This window comes from Diprion similis, chromosome 12 (assembly GCF_021155765.1).
Source record: "Diprion similis isolate iyDipSimi1 chromosome 12, iyDipSimi1.1, whole genome shotgun sequence".
Lineage (NCBI taxonomy): Eukaryota > Metazoa > Arthropoda > Insecta > Hymenoptera > Diprionidae > Diprion > Diprion similis.
The window spans coordinates 8544053-8564132 of NC_060116.1; the positions used below are offsets into that span (position 1 = coordinate 8544053).

General features: G+C 44.3%; 1 protein-coding gene across 3 annotated transcripts in view; it reads left to right on the top strand.

The window, feature by feature from the left end:
- Window positions 1-20080, top strand: part of LOC124413689 (myocardin-related transcription factor A-like) — a 169090-nt gene that overhangs the window by 127301 nt on the left and 21709 nt on the right. Inside the window, exon 1 of one of the 3 annotated variants that reach the window (XM_046894423.1) lies at window positions 14349-14655. The exons of the other annotated variants lie outside the window; for them this stretch is intronic. Coding sequence (XP_046750379.1) covers window positions 14565-14655 — 91 coding nt within the window. The 5' untranslated portion in view covers window positions 14349-14564. Of the gene's footprint in view, window positions 1-14348; window positions 14656-20080 lie in introns of those variants that run through there. 3 annotated transcript variants of the gene reach the window in all.

Sequence of the window (20080 nt, forward strand, 5' to 3'; positions counted from 1 at the left end):
TTTCACAATTCATAACCTGATAATTAGCAGCTGCGAGCGTACGGTCACGCAACAATCCCGAAGCATTCGTCGGGAGTTTAGTACGTACACCTAATTCGAAATAAATGAGAATGTAAGAAGAAGGAGCCGAGAAATAAATCACTCGGCGAGATAAATTCAACATTTTAATGCAAATTATCGCTCCTCCCGCTCACCACCTACGGCTTAAAAGCCCCGCCGCCTGATTGCCGGTATGAAAATAAATCAGAATTATAATCGAAATGATCAGAAATTCGAGTGGCGGCAGGCTGTGATATCTCGTTAATACCTGCCACGGCGGTGAGTCGCATAAATTTGAAAACCTTGGACGTCATGCACGCACGTCTCATCGTACGGATGGCCGAAGTTCCTAAGGGCTTTACGACGTTCTGATAAATTAATTTCGAATCGCGGTCCTTCCGTGCGTTGGCATTGCACGTCGGTGCACGTATGTGTGATCGTCCACACATCGACGTGACAAGACCGAGATACCATAACTCAACGGACATCTTCCGGCTCTGCCCGCAAATATATATGTATACACGTATACGCTATAAATACTCCGAATGTTGGAGAACACATAAAACACATAAAACGCAATGAAGGCAGCATTAATTCAAACAGTTTACATGCTACGGGCGGGCGAAAACCTCCTCTGCTTCTGTTGTTAAATTTAAGAATAAACCAAATGAAAATCTCATATCCGCAAAGCTCAGCTACATAACGATGTATATATGTATATATATATATATATATATATATATATATATATATATATATATATATATATATATATATATATATATCTATTTCTAAGGCGAAATCTGGCCTGTTAAATGAATATTGTAATAATATTTACTCATGCAAGGAAACAAAACCCTCCCTTATTATGCCGATTATATTTCCAGACAAACTCTTACGCTATACGTCTAGGTATTGGTATAATACGCTATTTCACACAAAATAAGTATAATTATTTTGCAATACATCCGGTGAACGTGCATATGTTTTTATTTTAATACACGTCTGTCCACGCAATATTTACTTACATCCTCTGACGAAAACTTTATTCTCAGATTTTCCTCAGTAATTCCGTACACTGATATAATTGGAATTTTTACAGCATACTCGTACATAACGAAAGGTTAGACAATCATAAATAACACATCATCGATGAAAATGTCATGTTAATCATTTTTAACAATAAGTAGAAATTTTTGAACGAATTGAAAAAAGAATCCGTCGGTAGTTTCAAGAAAATAAGCATTGTTGAAAGTCTTGGAATTTTTTTATTTTTCAATTATCCAGAATCTCCAAATTCAGTTGAATTTTAAATTTAGAAAGTTAGAAGAAAAGGGTTCTCCTAATTTTTTTCCTTTCATTCGCATCTTTTCCGCCACTTCTCGAGTTTCCAGCTCCTTATCATCCAGCAGCATATGCGATGCATACCATTCGCTAGTTCGTGACACGGAAAGAGAAGCGTTGCAGCTGTTTCAACACATTAGGTACGTTATTTCTATACGTAAAAGTGAGCGAGCTATTTTCCGCGTGAGATAAAAGACAAGTCCGCAGTCCTCAGAACTACGAGGTTAATCCGGGCGTTTCCCAATCACGAATTGGGTCAGTTACCGCTTTTCCCATCCTCTGACCCATGGAAGTTTCCGTGTTGTTTTTCCATTCGAGTTGAAGGGACTGCTCGAAAAAATAGGTGTTTTTATTTCCCTCGGTCATTTTCATACACCACTCGCCAAGTATTATCATCTATTTGGCACCGTTCCAACGCCCTAGCTTACTTCCCGTAAATGCAAACAGACGCGCGAGTGATTATCACTGAAAGAGTGAATCCGTTCTCTCGCCTGCGAATCTGGTGTTACAGTAAACTGCAAGGGACTCAAACAACCCGTAGACTCTAGAAACTCTGTAAGAATAGGACTTGCAAGTAAAGAAAAATAAAGTTACGTTTGATCTCAAATTTAGTCATCGTCGTCACTCCGATCGCTTCCTAAACCAAAGAAAATTAAATAACGAGATATCACGCTGACAATGAGCAGGTAGTTCTTCAAATGTAGTCCAGTTCGGGAAATGAATTATCGACTCCTCAAATCCTCCAGTGTCGCTGCAGCAAAGGGTGAACTCGATGCAAAAGACTTTACGCGAATTGTGTACAAGTCATGTACCCTGCAAGAGTTACCAAAGTGTGGTCGCCTATCGCGCCTGCTGGTTTACTGGCAACGGATGCGGATTGCCGGTTGATAAATCGGAAATGAGTAAAATGGTAAGCTTCTTACATATTGCACGTATAAGACCGGCCGGGTGTCGTAGTATAGAGTAGATTTTCTCGTTCGATAACTGCGGTATTCGTGTGTCTTTCCGTCTTATTTTTTCGTTCTTTCCTCTCGCGAACGCGTCACCGGCCCCCGAACCGCTCGTTCAGTATAATTCCGGCTCCGCGAATGAATTATTATCTACCAGAAGTGATACGAGAATCCAATTTTACCCGCCTCTTGTTAAACGTATATATAATACACATATATATATATTTGTAGGAGGCTCGTTCCGTCTTCGCGTCTGCCGCGGTTGCACACATACCAACGCGTCAGAGTTGAGGCTCTTCGGGGCTTAAGGGGGAGTAGACATTAATAAGACGACACATCAGAAGACAGACTTAGAATAGAGCTGGGAATAGATTTTAACAGCACTGGGCCACATAGCCACAACGGTGAGACGCTAAATATCCTACGAGACAATAATATAGCGCGTGTTTGGCAAAGAAAACAACCCGACTACACGGTGCGCGCCTGCCATGCAACCCCGGATTACACGCCGTTCCAGTTTCCCTTAATATTTCCCGACCCAGCTTTGTCTGCACCTCGGTATTCCCAGCTTTCGATCTGCCTGTCTGCCACGACACAGCTTTTTCTTTTTCTTCTTCGTGCTGCACTTATTTTTTTTTTTTTGTTTTTTTTTTCTTAGCACCTATTTTTTCCAATTACGTACAATCGAATCAGCGTTCACGATTCTAGTGTTTCATCGAAATGCCATAAAACACGAGTTATGTATACGAAACACCAGATGTCAGCGAAAGCTCGACGGAGAAACTGACGCAACATCCTACATCTCGTCGAAATCTCTTTCAACTTCTTGCTAAAATTCCTTTGGGATTTTTTTAGTTACTTATTCTGTACATTGTCATTAATCTAACGTTAACTTTCCTTTCCTCCTTCGAAGTGTCTAGGCTTCGCGCCGCTTGAATTTGCAAACGCCATCTGGCATTTAGGGCGTGACCTAATTAGTCTGCACTTTTTCCGCATAATTTTCACTGGTCTTTAAAGCACCTTCGTAATATGAACAACTAGCTGGTTTTATTTCTGCCTTCTGCACCCTTTGCTTTTTATTGAATAAACCATTTAGCATCTCTGTTGTTACTGTTGCGTAAACTTATTGCGTCAATTATTCGATCAGTCACCGCAACATCTCCGCAGACTCGAAAGTCATTGGTGAAAAATTCATTTTGATTCGAGTTGTGGTTTCATTTTAACGGAGTATGAATTGACGTTTCTGTTATGGGCGACCTTAATTGACTTGCGTATGATCAAATTAACACTCGGTATTTCGAAAGCTTTGATTTATTTTAACTTCGATCAGACTTTCTGGAACGTTGGTAAGAAAATTATGAAATAAACATATCGACGATGTTATAATGTTATTGGGTTTTCTTGTTTATTTGAGAATAAAGTTCATAATTTTTCCTTGCTTCATTTTGTTTCCTCAAAGCTGATTAAGCGAAAAAGCACATGAGTAGACCTTTTTTATACACACATCTGAGCGATGAAGCGATGAATGACACAGGCAAACTAGATGGCGGTGATTGAGCGGCAAATCGGCAAACTAAATGTAGAAACACGATCGAACGATGTTACACGCGGGAGATAGACACGTGCGTGAGATGCGTGAGATGCGTGAGATGCGTGCTTGCGGCACCTGACCATTCTTTTCGACGTAGAAACACGACAGGCGATGCAGCTTCGTTCGATTCGAAAGTAATAAGTTTCGATCGAAGTGGTTCGTTCTTTCGGAGCAGCCAGCAGCGGCAGTCGACGTGTCATTAAATCGTCGGGAGGATTTAATGAGATTATTACCGATGGATTGGCAGCGGTGGACCGCTCCGTACCTGCGTACCTACTCGCTAGTTACGTAATTCCGTTTCCCCATGGAGGAATGCCCCGGCTTCTATCGAGACGAAACTCGGGTCAAGGGGCCCGACGCGACCCTCGTACATCCACGAAACACTGTGGCCGGTAACACCGGCTGGGTAAGAGGCACAGGCACCATGCCCATCGCCCCATAGCCCAACTTCATGCTACCGTCGATCTCGCTCCGTATCTTCGATCGGTCAGCGTTTTTCATCCTCTACGTGACTGGTTTCACAGAATTATCGGCAAGAAATAATCAGCAGATATAAGTGAACATCGGAAAAACTTCCAGAATATTATTGGGAAATCTAAATTTTAATCTATCCTGAAATGCCGGAAGAGCCGAAGCGATCGCGAGGTTTTTACATTCCGACAATCATTCTCGGATAACCAAACACGTGTTATATTAAACTACATCGTAATCCCAAAGGGGAACAAGACGTTTATCATTATACTGTATTCATCTTGAATTTGCTAAAAATTCTGTGAATTCGTTGAATTTGCATTTTGTGTATCGCCTCTTTAGCGAAGACACATCGAAGTCTCCGCTGTTCCGGATCGAGGTTGACTTAAAACGTTTCACAGCGCGAAGTGAGTGTAAGAAGGCGACAAGCAGCGATAGGAGCGGCGGCAAAGAGGGAAGCTTTGTAGCTTTGTAAGCTGGTGGTTTGCTCTTGCGGCTTTGCGGCTTGCAGTGCTGCGGGCAACAAACAACTCGCAAATCCTTGCTGTCAATTTAATCTCGCCTCGGATCCCAGAGAAATGTTAATAAGGTCTACCAGTGCAGAGGATCGCAGCTCGCTCGCTGCCCGGCTCGCGCACTTTGCAGGCGGCACCCACAATCACGGGGTGTTTTCGCCTTTTTGCGCTTAAAATAAACACTGAACCGAAGGTGAAATAAATAGGAAATACGAGAAAAAAGTAAACGGGGAAGAAATGGGGGAGGAAAAAAGTAAAAGCCACCGCTTACGGGGACGCGCGATACAGCTGTGGAAATTGTGCAGTCCAAAGCGAAGGACGCGACGCGAGTCGCGCATATGCTTGCTAGAAGACATCGCGATACCTCAACTCGCTCCAATTTCCTTGCTTCGAACCTGATAAAATAAGTCCGATCGTCCGTGAATTATCGCTCATGTATGTACACGTATGATCCTCTGCCAATGCGGAGGTTACAATTTACGGAGGTATGGCTGTGGCAGCTCGCACAATTAGCGAGGTTGGAATTCGCGTCGGTCCGTCAATCAGCCAGTTCTGATCTACTCGTTCGCTCCATTTCGCCCCGCAAGAAGTCTCTCGAAGTAAAGAGATCGTAAAGATCGCTCGCCCGTCTACCGTCCGGCGATGATTTTGCACGGGCAAAGTGAATTTGGCCATAACAACTTGTGTGCGCAGCATCCTCGGAATCGTATATATTATTCACATTATTCATTTCGGTGGGCGGTAAAATCACGCTTCGTGTGACAATTACGCTTAACGGGTGAAACGAGGGACCGACCATCTCGAGGTTTATTTGTTCTGGCAAAAGTTTCGGTTGACCAAACGACGCCGAGTTGAGCCGCGATCTTACGTCGCGTGGTCGACGGTACCAAAGCTGGCGCTTAGCCTATGCCAACAACCAAATGACCGAGTAACTGCCTAGATGAAATACAGGCATCTCGGGACAAAGGGCGATTATGCAGCGCTTCGGACCTCTTTTTCAGACTCGTACTTTACTCCGGATATACACGAGCACCCCTCAACGAACTCTCCGAGACCACCGCGGTTTTTTCATCATTTTAAAACACATCGAAATTCCAGCGAGATGGACGTGGACATGGTTCAAAAGTCGGCTTTCAATATCGCCATTTGCAAATATTGCGGAACCCTGTAAGAAACCGTCCTCGTTTCTTCAGGCAACAATTATACCCGTCTGTCAAATTACCTACTCCATAATTAATGGACTCAACGATCGATCGGGTTACACTCGAGCATTTGTTTGTTCTCTTTTTTTTTCTTCTTCCTTTTCTCCCTCTAAGGCAAGTGTAATTACCCGTCTAGTTTCTTGTCAATTTGTTTTGTATAGTTCATCTCTAAGCGCGGTCCTGGTTTCAATTCATCACCGGGTGTTTGAGGAAAACCAAGAGAGGGTTAATCTTTGGCTAACATGTGACGGTGCAGCTTCATTCGAATCGAGGATATAATGCTTTGCCATCAATCCTTTATAAGACCGGCAAATATCTCCGTCATATCTGATTGATAGAATTTCGACTTGCCATATATCCCCTCGGCACTCCGCCTCGTACCATTGGCAGCCTTTTACCCGCGCTCCGTCCCTCTCGTTAAATTGCCCAACCAACGGTATTGAACTCCTCGGCCATTAGACGCGCCAAACAAATGGCCATACCTACGCGTAAATTCTCTGCATGGTAGGTATTTCTTAACGTCGCTTATAACAGCCACGAGCTGCATGCGGCTCGCTGTCCTGAAGCCACCGTTCATCTCTAATGTGTAAGGTGCTTCTTACTGTAGCCACTGTAGAAGCGATTTCCTCGCGGAGCAAAGATCGGTTGAACATTCGCCGATAGAACCTCGCCTGACACGTTTCGTTCTAACTTCGCGGAATAATGTTGGGGTGATGGGAAAAAATCGGGTCGGCTAGTCGGTATGGTATCTTCTTACGCAACGGAGCTTTGGCCATGGCTCTCAGCCCATACGTGAACCACTTATAAGTTCAAGTGCCGTAGACTTTGACTGCTTGGATACGTATCCTTATCGTGACTGGTGGTAAGCCACGTTCCCGTTCTGGAGACTCGACGAAGAGCCGACAGCTTCTTGCGTTGGATCAGGCCGAAGACATTGGAAGCGCCGTTTCTCGGTGTGAAAAGCTAATTACGAGAAGAAAAAAGGAGCTGCGAGCTCGAGATTCGACCTTGAAGCGAGAATTCTTTTACATGCACGCATCTGACCCAATTACGAGGACCTGTTATCTACCATCGCTCGCTGGCAGGGCTTTCGGGAAAACGAATCTGGGTCGCGAAACGTGACGCATAGCGAGCTTCGCAGGCTCTTCGAAGGAAAAACGCGGTCTGGATGCTTGTGGTGTTCGATAAGCGAGCTCCGGTTAAAGGTGTTCGTCTAGCTCTTACGGTGCGTACATGCAACCTGCACGTAATCGTTGACTCAAACATAGTCGCCTGCAAATGTGCATCAGCTGCAGTGTGCAGTGGCATGCGCAATGGCATTGTGAACCGCGTGCGAAACATTCGTTAACATTCTCCGTAAGACGGTAATGACAGCCGGTAAGAAAACCCCGGTATTTGTTCTGACTTAACTGTGTTAATCTCGGCGCGGGTTAATTGTGTGTTAGAAAATTAATAGAACGAGTCCTGACGGCCGCTGAGCGTTATTAAGACGAGCGTAATCTTCGCCTCCTCGCCGGGCAACAAAAACGTGTATTTATTCGCACGACTCCATCCGGTCAATGGACGTGGTACCCTCGGGGTCCCGCTCACTTCTTACCGATAATGTATTATATACCTGAAATGAAAAACGCTAATTCGTCTTCCGTTTTTATACAGTTTCACAAACGATAGACATTGGCGGAAAAAGATATAAATAAGAGAAAACAACAACAATGTTTCGCAATCAACGGATATGCGCTGCAGCAGCCCATACGCTGATCCGAGACAGACGCGACTGCTTGGTTGGATTGTGTCACTCTGGAAGAGCGGAGGTGGGGCTTATTACATAGCTATACGAATATGTATAACGTGAGAAAAATTGGCGTTTAATTAAATTTTCTCTTTTGCGTGGTTGGCGCGTATGATTTAAATCGGTATATCCGTTGTTTATTAACCTGCTCGTATCGTTCGTTCCGTCTCCTTTCTTTTCATTTTTTATTTTTATTTCATCTTCATTCTGTCTTTTCACTTCACCTTATTTCAAGAGCTAAATGTCAACTCGCCCAGATCGCCCGTTGCTTTTTGGTTCGGGTAACTGCTCTGCAGGTTAACGTAGGCGAAATTTTGAGGCGATTTCGACAACCGGTGCTCGCGTGGGCGATTAAACCGCAACTAATCCGATCCCGGCCACACGTCTAGCCTGCACCTCAAAAGTTTTTATAAACTTTACAAAACATCCGTGGGCGAAGCGTCATTTCCGAGGGCCTCGGGGCTGGAACCTTGTCGCGTATTATACGCTTGTCCCTAGAATGTCCGAGTGTGTGTATCCAGCATACTCTGTCCATATACCATCCATACATCGCTACCTTGCCCAGAGACGCCGAGAGTCCCTTCAGTGTGGGCGGTTATTTCCGGTTTTAATGATCGATCGTTTGTTCGAAACATCGACGTGTGATAATTTCGAAATTTCACCGCATAACAGACGCTCGCGTCCCACGCCCCGAAAGCTCCACTTGCAAAACCCCTTGCGAGAGTGAAAAATGTCACCGCGGTATGCTTATAAATTGTTTATAAAATGCAGACTTGTCCGTGGCGGAAGATAATAAAGATCGCTAATTGGCTAGACAAACTTCAGCAAGATTCAAACCACAATTACGTCAGAGTCTGCGGTCCTCATCCCGTCGTGTATAAATCAGATTAAATCTGTAATCGCTGGTTCTTGGAAAAGAAATCATTCTTGTATTATAAGCCGTCGCCGAGTTCCCTCGTGAGACGCGCTTTAACCAATGGATCGGTGTTACAAACGAACGGATCTTTCAGGCCTCGTGCTGCAACGGTGCATCGCGACAATCAGCTGCGATTTCTGGGGCCTTTAAATTCTCCTCCACGCCGCCACCTACGACTCAAGGGCCGCGACTGACTCTGCGGAAATCCGACCCAACTTCCTCGCGTCCAATTAGCACTCCGAGCACGCGTTTTGCTTCGCCTCCTCGTCTTCGTCTTCGTCCTCGTCGACTCCCTCCCCACCGGCGAGATGCACATCGTGGCATTACTTGCATTATCGGCTGATTCTCTCTCTCTCTCTCTTTCGTATGTGAGGATGGTGCGAGGAGGCGCGGAGGAATTGTTATGTCAGATTTGAACAACCGTATGCCGTGTATTACGTTCCAAGATTGCTACCAAGTTTCTACGAAACGGCCTGCAGTCATAAGTTACATCCAACGCTATACCCACATCTCTTCACTCGTAGAGAAGATTGCGTCGAAATGATCTTGCGCGTAAAAATCTTCTACCAGCGCGAAACTAGTTTCAGATTTAATTACCAGTAAATCGTCCGTCTTCGTCAGATCAGAAAGAACGGGTTCGTGGGCATTATATACATATTATATACATATATATCTGATACGTATATACGTGTACCTAATCTTCCGCCAATTAAACTACAAAAGAAGGTGTTTCTAAGATTTAAAAGGAAAAAGGTAGGGGAGGGGAAAAAAGAAGGAGGCAAGTTCGTTAACGCTTATATTGTATATATAAACTAGACGCGAAAAGTAAACAGACCAACGTTCCTCCTCCTCCTCCTCCTCCTCCTCCACCTCCCTCTTTCTCTCTCTCTCTTATGCCACGGGCATTATAAACATTATCCATCTATCCATCTCTCCGTCTCTCTCTTTATCCCTACCAAAAATTTCGCGAGGGACGCGAGTAAAAAGGTCCTGACCAAAGAACCGTAAGAATCGCAGAATCGGCCGACCGAAACTCGCAGGACTAAAAAGCGAGATCAGGCACGCGCCTATGGGCGTTCTCTCTCGGTGCCCTCTTACCCCCTCCTTCTCCCCCCTCCCCCCTTCCTCCTCCCCCCCACCCTCGCTCCCTCTCTCTCCTTCTCCCGTGTCCCGGAGGACCGTCTCTCCCGTGGTGCAAGCGCAGAGCCGAGGCCCACGGTCCGGGCGGAGGGCCCGTTCTTCGCGGGAGTTGGGTCCCCACCAAGAAGGTCGCATCGAGACCCAACCAACACACCGCGGTCTCGCCGCGTTGAATTTCTACCTCCTGCAGGGGCCGTCACGTGGTCCCGTACAGGCTCAGCGGCGCACACAACCTCAGTGTGGGACGAGACGACGGACCGGGTGATCAGAGCAGAGACTTAACCGATTCCCTCGAGGAGGACCAAGACGGCGGACGCAAGCGTGGTCATGCGTTGTTTGACGCGTTATTCCATATTTGTCGAGCGGCGGTGTATTATTCGCGAGATAAAAACGTCACCCCGCGATCCAGCCGGTGACGGTTTTCGATTTTTCACCGAACTTCATCCGACGTTCCGAGCGTGATTCGCACGTGCGATTTTCTTATACCTTTCCTTTTCGCCGTTTATTTTCATTCCATTTTTCTCACACCAATCCTCTCGCAACGTTGCCCCTTGATCGTTCGTACAGTGTCCTACGGTCGCCTCTTACATTAATTTCATCCCTGGATCCTTGAACTCCGGTAACACCGACGCCCGAATTTGGGCCCCGAAATCGCGAGTCTTTTGGGTCGCGGTTGTGTATTTTTGGTTTCTATCTTCCGTTACGTTTATCGACGTAACGCCCGGGTGTGAACAGTGCAACGTAAGCAAAGTTTTATACCATGATTTTTATGATAAACTCATGATTTATTCAGATTTTTATCAAGTCGTTGTCATACCAGCGAGGTTTAATGGTATTGACATATCGGACTTGTAGTTACGAAAAAATAAAAAAATAAATGTAACTAAAATTTAAATCAAGTGTTGCGTATTTATCCTTAAAACCTCGTATTGACTGTTGAAACCAAGCGTTTGCAGAAATGTGCATGCTGAGACGTGTAAAAAAAATTAGCAAAGCTTAAAAGTTCAATTAAATAAATCGTATACACCATGAGTCAGTGTCGATAAAATTATAAATAACCTATTCTCCGAGCGATCAATCGCTGCATGAATTAATCCAGTCTCGTATCTATATACAGACGTGCAAATGGAATTGTTAATACACTAAACACGTATCAGCGGTTAAACCTCCGGTTTATTTTGTTGCCTGATTAAAGGCTGCCTGAAAAGATTTTAAAAAATGTTGTGAAAATGAAAATACATGTATATATTGCTTTTTCCCGATTTACTCGGTTTTTCTGGACGTAGAGGAAAATTCACATGTATTATCACGAGTTTAATCAATTTTTTTTTTTTTTTTTTTTTGTTCTTCTACGTGCGTATAATTTTATTTCCTCCGCAATGTGTGAAAAAATATTATGCAATTTTTTGCCCGTCAAGAATCTCCGTAGTATTCAATCGGAATGTAAAGTGATGCATAGTTGAAACATGAGTTTGATTACATTAACGCATGTGTTAGAATCAGAGATGAAGTGAAGAGACAGCGGTTCGAGACGTAATGAATCGATGCTTATCTGCCGACCGGTATAATCTAATAATTATATCAACTCAAATGGCACCTAATGTCAATTAAAATATGTTCAGTGATTCAATCCTCTGTCGGGCTGTGAATACAGAATTAACAAACTGACAGTCGAGTCTTGTACACTCGGAGCACGTCATAATCTGTGCGTACAGGCGTGAACTTATCCGGCAGGGGGAGAGAAAAGACCGCATGCAGATAAGGCTAACGATCCAGCCTCTCTCATAATTTTTCTCTCTCATAATTCTTTCGCATTCCGCCGGTTGAATTAATTCCTTCGAGATTGAGTAAACCCCGATATCGTTACAACGTTGCGACGTGACATTCAGAGCTCTTTGAACGTTCGGCTAATTGGCATACGTTTTAGCGGGCGAAAGACACGACGGAGAAGAACTGCAGAAACGAAGGGAACCGTGAAAGTTTGAGAATTTTTTTTCCCAAGTTACTTGAAACGACGTTTGAAACTTGTTACATCTGTGGTGAACTTTTTGGAACTCTGACCCACCGTGAGACGATCCTCTTGTATATTTAGGGAAATAACTATCAATTCTCTTCTTCGTACGCCTCACAAATCACAGCTGTGTGACTGGTAAATATTTACAGGCGCACAACTATATTTGCGCATACTATTACCTCAATATGCACAAGCATTTATCCTCGCCTGTGTTGAAGAGATTCATTTCAAATTTTAACGTCTTTGTTCTTGCTGTTTACTCGCGGTTTTCGTTGTCGCATTGGCCGAACTTATCGTCCGCAGGACCCGCCGTTCATTGTCGATACGTCTGCTGTTCTTATACATATAAATTCTTGGGATTTTTTCAAACAATTGTCCGTATCATCGATTTGTCGTCCTCAAGGTTGACGATATAATAATGAGAGAATTTTAATAGAAACGTCTGACGTGTGACGGCTGTTGTGTAACTTGCGGGATAGCGAGCTGTCAATATCGTCGCGTCGGTTCCGCCGTCTGCACCGCGACGAGATTTTTTCATCTCGAGATTTGTCGCGGCTTCAAGCTTCAAGTCGAGGATTGCTCAGCCGCTTCGACCGCGTGCAGTCCAGCATCCGGCATCCCTGAAGCCGGTTCTGATATATTGATACGAAAATTTGACGGTACGTTGAGTATCGAACGGAGCGAAGAAGCGACCGACTCGGTAACCCGTCTTCCACCCCGTCAGGGGGGTACTAATGCCGTTCAGACACGCCTCGGCTACCATATCAATTTCGTAACTTGATACGTCATTACCTTAACAAATTACACAATTAACCCCTGAGTCGTTAATTTAAACGGGTTTTCTTATAAATTACAGAAACGTCATTTTAAATTAATCAACGCGGTATGGTGTATATTTTCGGTATCATAATTAGATAGACGCACGCGTGTAGGTGCGTAGGTACGAGTGTAACAGAGCTGCAGGGCTCGCGCGTTACTTTCTCAACCCATAATGCAACCTGCGCATCTTCCCGCTAAATTACCTGACTTGACTATTTATCAATATGTGTATACGAAACGCTATTATGAAGCTGCGTTCACACCGGCATCTAATTGTTATGCTTAACCTTCTCTCGCTTCTCCAAACATCAATGGTCGTCTTCTTCGGTTCTTTCTTACTCGCCACGCTGCCGCGGAAATTCAAGCGTTTTCGCAGTTTGAAGAAATCTCAAATTTTGCACATAACGCGTGTAGCAACGCACGTGAGATACACATGGCAGCGATTGGATTAATTCAAACCGATTACCGCGGCGGTTGGTTCCTCATCACAATTTACCACTGACCGAGCTAATTGCCTTAAACCTTCGGGGATTAATTAAATTGAATTAACTTTAATTAGCCGTGGAGTTATTAGCCGCATCGGACGGAGCGCTGTAACGTACGTGGCGTATATTCTATATATTTCTTTCTTTTTATTTCACTTTTTACACTTTTCCTAATCCCGTATCGGTCCACATATGCGCAGCTTTGTCTACTGGAGAACAGCTGAATAAAATCCTCGAAGCCTAAAGTCAGTCTTCTCTTTCCTGCAATTTTTATCGATTCAGTAGCAGCTGCGTTTTTAATCCACGAATTTGAATGAAAGTCTTCTGCAGTTACGGTTTGGTGGTAGATGTTCACTAGTCTGGTACATCATACGGTTTGCAAGAACTACATCGTTGAATAATATTTGTACCTTGCGCAGGGTCCGTTTTAGTCACACGATGAAATTTCGATTCGAGTTAATACGATTAATATTAATAACAATAATCGAAATACGAATCGACGAATGTAAACGATAACATGCGTGAATTGAGTTAAATCATATCGAAATAATTTTTAAAGATGCTTTAAAAAAAAAAAAAACTCATCATAACGAAATATTTCATTGTGCGTGTATAAACGTAGTAACGTTGTATTTACGTGTGCATAATAAAATAAACGTCTAACGTAAAACAGTTTTTACTAATTAGAACTCCCTAGAGTTCTGTTAATTAAAAATTATATATATATACACGCGTGCATAGAAATAAAAAGTATAACTAAATCACGATCGTCGGATCAACTGTAATTTATAATTAGCAATTAACAGAGGCTTAGTTGTTAATTACGAATTACAGTATAATAGTGTAAACAAAACATATATACCGCTTTACAGATCACGTGCCCAACGGAAATACAATACTAAAATTATATACATATACGAACATCTGCAGCATCGACGAATCGTATGTGAAAAACATTTGGAAAACACTCAGAATATTCTGTATAAAATACAACTTCAGAACTCATCTAGTCAACCGTCAAGAAAGTAAAACGAAAACAAGAAATAATATTTAAAAAAAACGAAACCAACAACTGTGATCTTCAAACGTACAACGTACTTCAGTGCCAGAGTAACTCAGTTACCTCCTCTAATAAGAAAAAAAAAAAACAAGAATCTAAATTTAAAAAAAAGAAAACAGCAACAAGAAATGGACGGAGGTGATTAAGTGAGAGAAATAAAAGAAGACAAACGAAACTTTATAGTAATATATATCTTGTTACAAGTTATTTATTAAAAATTAAGACAACCATGGTTACCTTGGACACGGAACAGAAACCGGAAAGGCAACACTGCGGACGACGGATGTGCGCTATTTGCAGACGCATCAAACGTGATAAAGGTAATATTTTCTAACATTCCCGCACAACGCGAACGGTCTGAACGCAAATATTCTCTACGACTATAATGCAATGGTGAAGTTTCGGATGGTAAGAAGTAGGTAAATTTCGCTTATCGCTAGACCATCATCTGCAGCGAGTCGCCGAACACGAATCCAAACTAGGCCTACATTATGTGTAATACACACACACGTATACGTTTGCATACGTGTAGAAGAACTTGGTGCGTTATTGCAGGTAACCCGAAACCCGAAAGTCCGCAAAAGTAAGAAGCAAAAAAGTTGAAACAAGTAAAAGTAAAGAGTCGAGAAGAGCTGGGCCGTGCGGAGAGTAGCGGTGCATCACCATCGTGATATTTTATTATCGAACGTAATAACGATCCTTGCAGTTTTGGGTCATTGGGCAGGGCCATTGTTATCGCCGAACTTTCACATCATGACTCGAAACAAATACGTACAGGTATCACAACAGCGTTGGTACATCAGGCACGTGAGTTATGCCGGAGTTTGAAAGTTTCGTGTCTCCGCGACTCAGCATTTTCATTGGCTAATTACAAAATCGGATTCTCATCTATTTTGGCATTTTTCTAAACCCTTGCATAATACTTCGTTTATTCGTTCGTTAATAAAGAAAACATTGTTTATGGTCCTCAGATCCAGTTCCGTTAAATCTGTATAGGATAAAAAAAAATTCGTTGGACCAGCAGATCGAACTGTTGATACAGAGGACGGCAAGAACATTTGTTGCAACAGCTATAATTTCGCAAGTTTAATTAACGGGTTTGCAACATTGGGAATCCCACTTGACTGTGCTTGCAAAATCTTTTCTATTGCAGTAAAAATTCTTGCTTCGACAGATAAAACTCCTGCAGTGTCTACATTAATTTTTTTTTTTTTTTGCTTCTAATTATTGAATTATTATTTTCCGTATGCAAGACGACAATTTTTCTGCATCTTTGCGCTTTTTGTTTCTTACTGTCGTTTCTTCTACGTTACTATGAGAAATTTATACCTTACGGCTATTTTCATGAATCCCGAATATGTAAAAAGTCGGTGACGAATTTCACATATCCATATTAAATTAAGGATTAAATGGAGATACATTTCTATATATATACAGATATATATATATATATATACATATGAGTGTATACACTTCGCATCTGATGTAGAACGAGTTGGTCGTGCGTTACCTACCTCTTTCGTCCGAATAAATCTGGACCTCGTGTCCTGATTACTAACAACGGGTTCATGCGCTTACATAAGCACAGACAACGATCATCCTACGCTTGCGCAAGCTTGCTTCATTTTACATGTGTATGTATACGTATGTGCATGTACTTATTGTTTTTTATTTGTTTATTATATCATATAATATGCATATGGGTGTAATATATGCCATACCAGTACGCATGCTACATGAATAATCCGCAGTTGTTTGTCGCAAATCCCTTTCGCGTCGGCTCGCACGCCACGGATTCTCGTGTAGACCAGCCAACCCCAGTATCATTGTCTCTGGCTGTTTGCAAACCTAAATCCGACGCATATAAGTACGTCTACACTGTACGTATAACAAATTGATAGGTACAATGTAGCAGTTAGTTAGCGAGGCACCAACAACGCCCATTGCAGTGTCCCATATTCTGCGTATAAAGTCGAAATTTGATCCGATCAGTCATGCTTTGGCAGCCAAACTTGACACGCATCGTCACAATTTATCATAAGCGAGGGTGTAGCCGACGGCTTTCTCCGTGTATAACCGAGTCCGATACTGGAACTGCCGCGTCCAGATGCGCAACTCTCCGTCCCTCCCCCTTGCTGCGGAGCTCGACGACTGTAATCACCCGTAATTAATACAAATTATAATCCATCCGCGGTTGTTCGATGCAAATCCTCACATTCTCAATCTCGAAAGACCTGAAATATTTGTGTAGGCCGTAGTCGCATTGTCTCCCGATCGCGGTTAGGCCCTAGGACCACACCGTGCACCGTGTTCCCATTGATTATTCATTCCGTGGACATAAGTCGGCGCGGTGCCGTGGCGCAGGTACAGTCTCCCTGCGTGAAAGTGACAGACGTACCCACCGACTCTTCGCTCTCGTGTACGGTGTATGCATGCATGGACGGGTCGTGAAACGGTGACTAGCTAAGCGGCGCGTACCTACATCGGCTACGCGTGACTCCACGCAGGTATTCGTTCAGTCTGGGCTTCAGAGAACGTTGAATTTATGAATGAACCACTGAGGGAATGAATGAAGGGCGTTCGTGGGCGAGCCCACGCGTTATCATAGACGACAAGGCCTCCGGCCGAGCCAGCCTCCTCATGTCCAATTCGAATTCGACGTCGCGTCGGTGTCAAAGACGCGCGACAAGGTTGCATATTGTGTACGACTGATTGTGAGAGCACAACACTCTCCGTTCATCTCCCTCACAGATTTCGGAAGCTTGGCCGACAAGTAGGTATAGGTGCACACACGTACTTCTCGGAGACGTTGGAGACGAACGGATCCTTGACATGCCGCGACGAATGGACGCACCCTGCATCGCCTACCCTCGAACTGGATTCGAAGCTTTCCCGAAGAATTTCACTGCCAGGTTGGGACGATGCTGCACTTCCTGGATTCGTTGCGCCCTCTACTCCCTCCGGCTCAACCGACATCTTCTTGGGCCTGGTCAGGCTACGGTGGGTCTCATCCGTGGGCGTCGGTGACACGCGTCGTACACGGTTAACCTAACAACGTATAACAAGAAGAAGAAGAAGAGGAAGAGGAAGAGGAGGCAGAGGAGAAGAAGGGAGTGGAACAAGAGCGTAACGTAAGAAGGACGACAAGGACAATATAGCCGCAGTGCCGTATCACCGTCTAGCGCATCGCTGCACGGTGATTGGTGTAGACATACGTGCATTATGCAGGTAGATATGTAGAAGCAAGTCTGGAGAAGAGAAAAGAAGTGAAGAGAAGAGGAGGGATTCGGTCGGCCGAGCGTATCTAATAACTGCGGTCGAGCCATCGTCGTTTTTTGCCGCGCCATGCCTCCCCCGGCGATTTTCCCGACAATTAATTGTACTTTTGAATAGCGTATTATACGTACACCTACCTTGCAGCGCGCCGTGCAACGAGTTGGGTTATACAGTTTGAAACTGCGCCGTGGATGGTTATCCAGAAATGGAGTTGGTTTCGCCGGTATATACGGTGAGATACGATCGGCGCGGAAAAACGCCATAACTTCGCATCGTATATGGTGGCAGTGCACAGGTGCATGCCACTGCAAGCCCCCCCTATTGAATGCGCGTTGAATGTCAATTGTTTCCAACCAACCAGCCGACTCCTTCAGCAATGGCGGAGAGTGGTAGCTCCGGCTAACGAATAAAAAATAATTAGTGTGTCTCAGCAGTGCCTCGTCGGTTCTAGAAATAGACCGGTCGCATAATAATCGCACATCGGGAATCGACGGTTTTGGAAACTTGTTGTATACCGTATCTCACCGATGTACCATGCCTACACTAGCAATAGCTAGGTGTGTATTCTCTCCTAGAGTACGGCACACGTAGTGCGACTGTGTTTAACGCGCCGCATACCTACCTCGGTGCCTCGACGTTACCCTGCAGACTTCGGTGACGAAATCGGTATTATGGTATATTTTATGAACCCTGGAACGCTCGTCGAGGCGCAAGGTACCCACTGCAACACCGCGGACCGCATCAGCAATGGTGCGCAGGTGTGTTTGTGCGTCGGTTGGCACATCCACACGTAGGCAGCAAAACTCACGTTCCCTGCCAACTTATATATGTACACCGGGTATTAACGCCGCCATTTATCACAATCGCCATTTTCTTTTCGCAACAGTTTCTCTCCGCGTGTCTTCCATTGGCTCACATCTGGCTCTCAGCTTGCGACGAGTCTCCGCAGAACTGTAACGGTATTATACCTACACCTCCCCAACTTTCCAGGGTACCCACGATTTCTCCCTCCTGTACCTATTTCATTTCATCGCGGGAAAAACTTGACAGCTTCTTTTCCGGTGACGCGTCCTCCTTCACTCTATACCGCCTCGATACTCCTCCAAACGGAGTAAGATGTCGACTCAAATCTCCCGCCCAGGATCCTCTCGCGTGTTCGATGGATGAGATTAAACCCTGCAGCCCGGATGCTTCCTCCTCGACTAATCGATCCGAGATTTATCGAGCGCGTCCGTTGTTACGAAACACAGTAACGGGCTCTCCATCAAATCACCTCGCGATTTAACCGCGGGCCAAATATCGTGGAAAATTTAAAACCGCAGTCTGTCTGTAAGGGTCCGCGGCGCAGCGCAGCTCTCGCATGCAGCTACCGATTTACCGGACTCTCTGGTTTCTTGTGGGTGTAACCAGTTCCGTAGGCTTAGCTGTCAAACCCACGTGCGCCGCCTACGCTCGCGCATACACACACACACGCGTAAACATATGCTTATGTATATACGTACATTACTATCCAACGACAAGGACGGGCCCCCTGGGAGCGACGGAGATCGAGCGAGCGAGGGGCCCTTCAGGTATATGAAAGATGCCGCTTGCGACACAGGAAACGGTTTCACCTCGAGAAGAAGAGGGGAGGAAAGAAGCGAGCGGCTAACCGGACTAAGAAAATTGTACGCGAGATCGTGGGAGTTTTGTGACATGCGCACGATATTGGGGGGGGGGGGATTTGGAAAGGGTATTTCATTGATTTATTTACATGCATTCGTTCACATCGTGTGCATGTGCGTGTGTGTGTGTGTGTGCGTGTATGTCAGTGCATTCGTTCGTTCATTCATTCGTTTAAAAGATAGGAAAAATCGAGGTACCGATTCATTCATTCGAGTTTGCCGACACACTGTTATAACACTGCGGTGTTGTTACAGCAGCCAAGAGGCTGTTTCGTAACGATATATGTTTTGGGAAGACGTGCGATATTGTAACATTCATCCGTCTTCTCTAGGCTTGCATAATTTTCCAAACTAGATATCGCTGAGATGTTTGTTCTTTAACCTAAAAAATTCCAATCCAATAAACCGTTCTTCTTAACTTACTGACTCCGCAGCTGACGTGGGGCATTAATTATTCACTCGCAATGCGCGTCGGGATTCAGATCCAAGTGGGATATCGTTAGCCGCGAAATTGCCCAGACACACCAACCGCCCACCCACTCTCGTATCTTGGACCTACAATATTTTCCCTACGAGCTTTCGTCTCCCTCTTAATAATACGCAGATAGATCCGTGATCTCGTTCATTTTGATCATTTGTACAATAACAAGTGACATTTTCAAATCCCGCATATCTTTCCGCGGGTTTTGTCTTTTGGCCACTGTTCATGTCCATTATATTATATGTATATTATATTATACGATTTTGCAGCTGTGGGGGCAATAAAATTGCACTGATTGCTATTTCAAAATAATATGCGGAATTC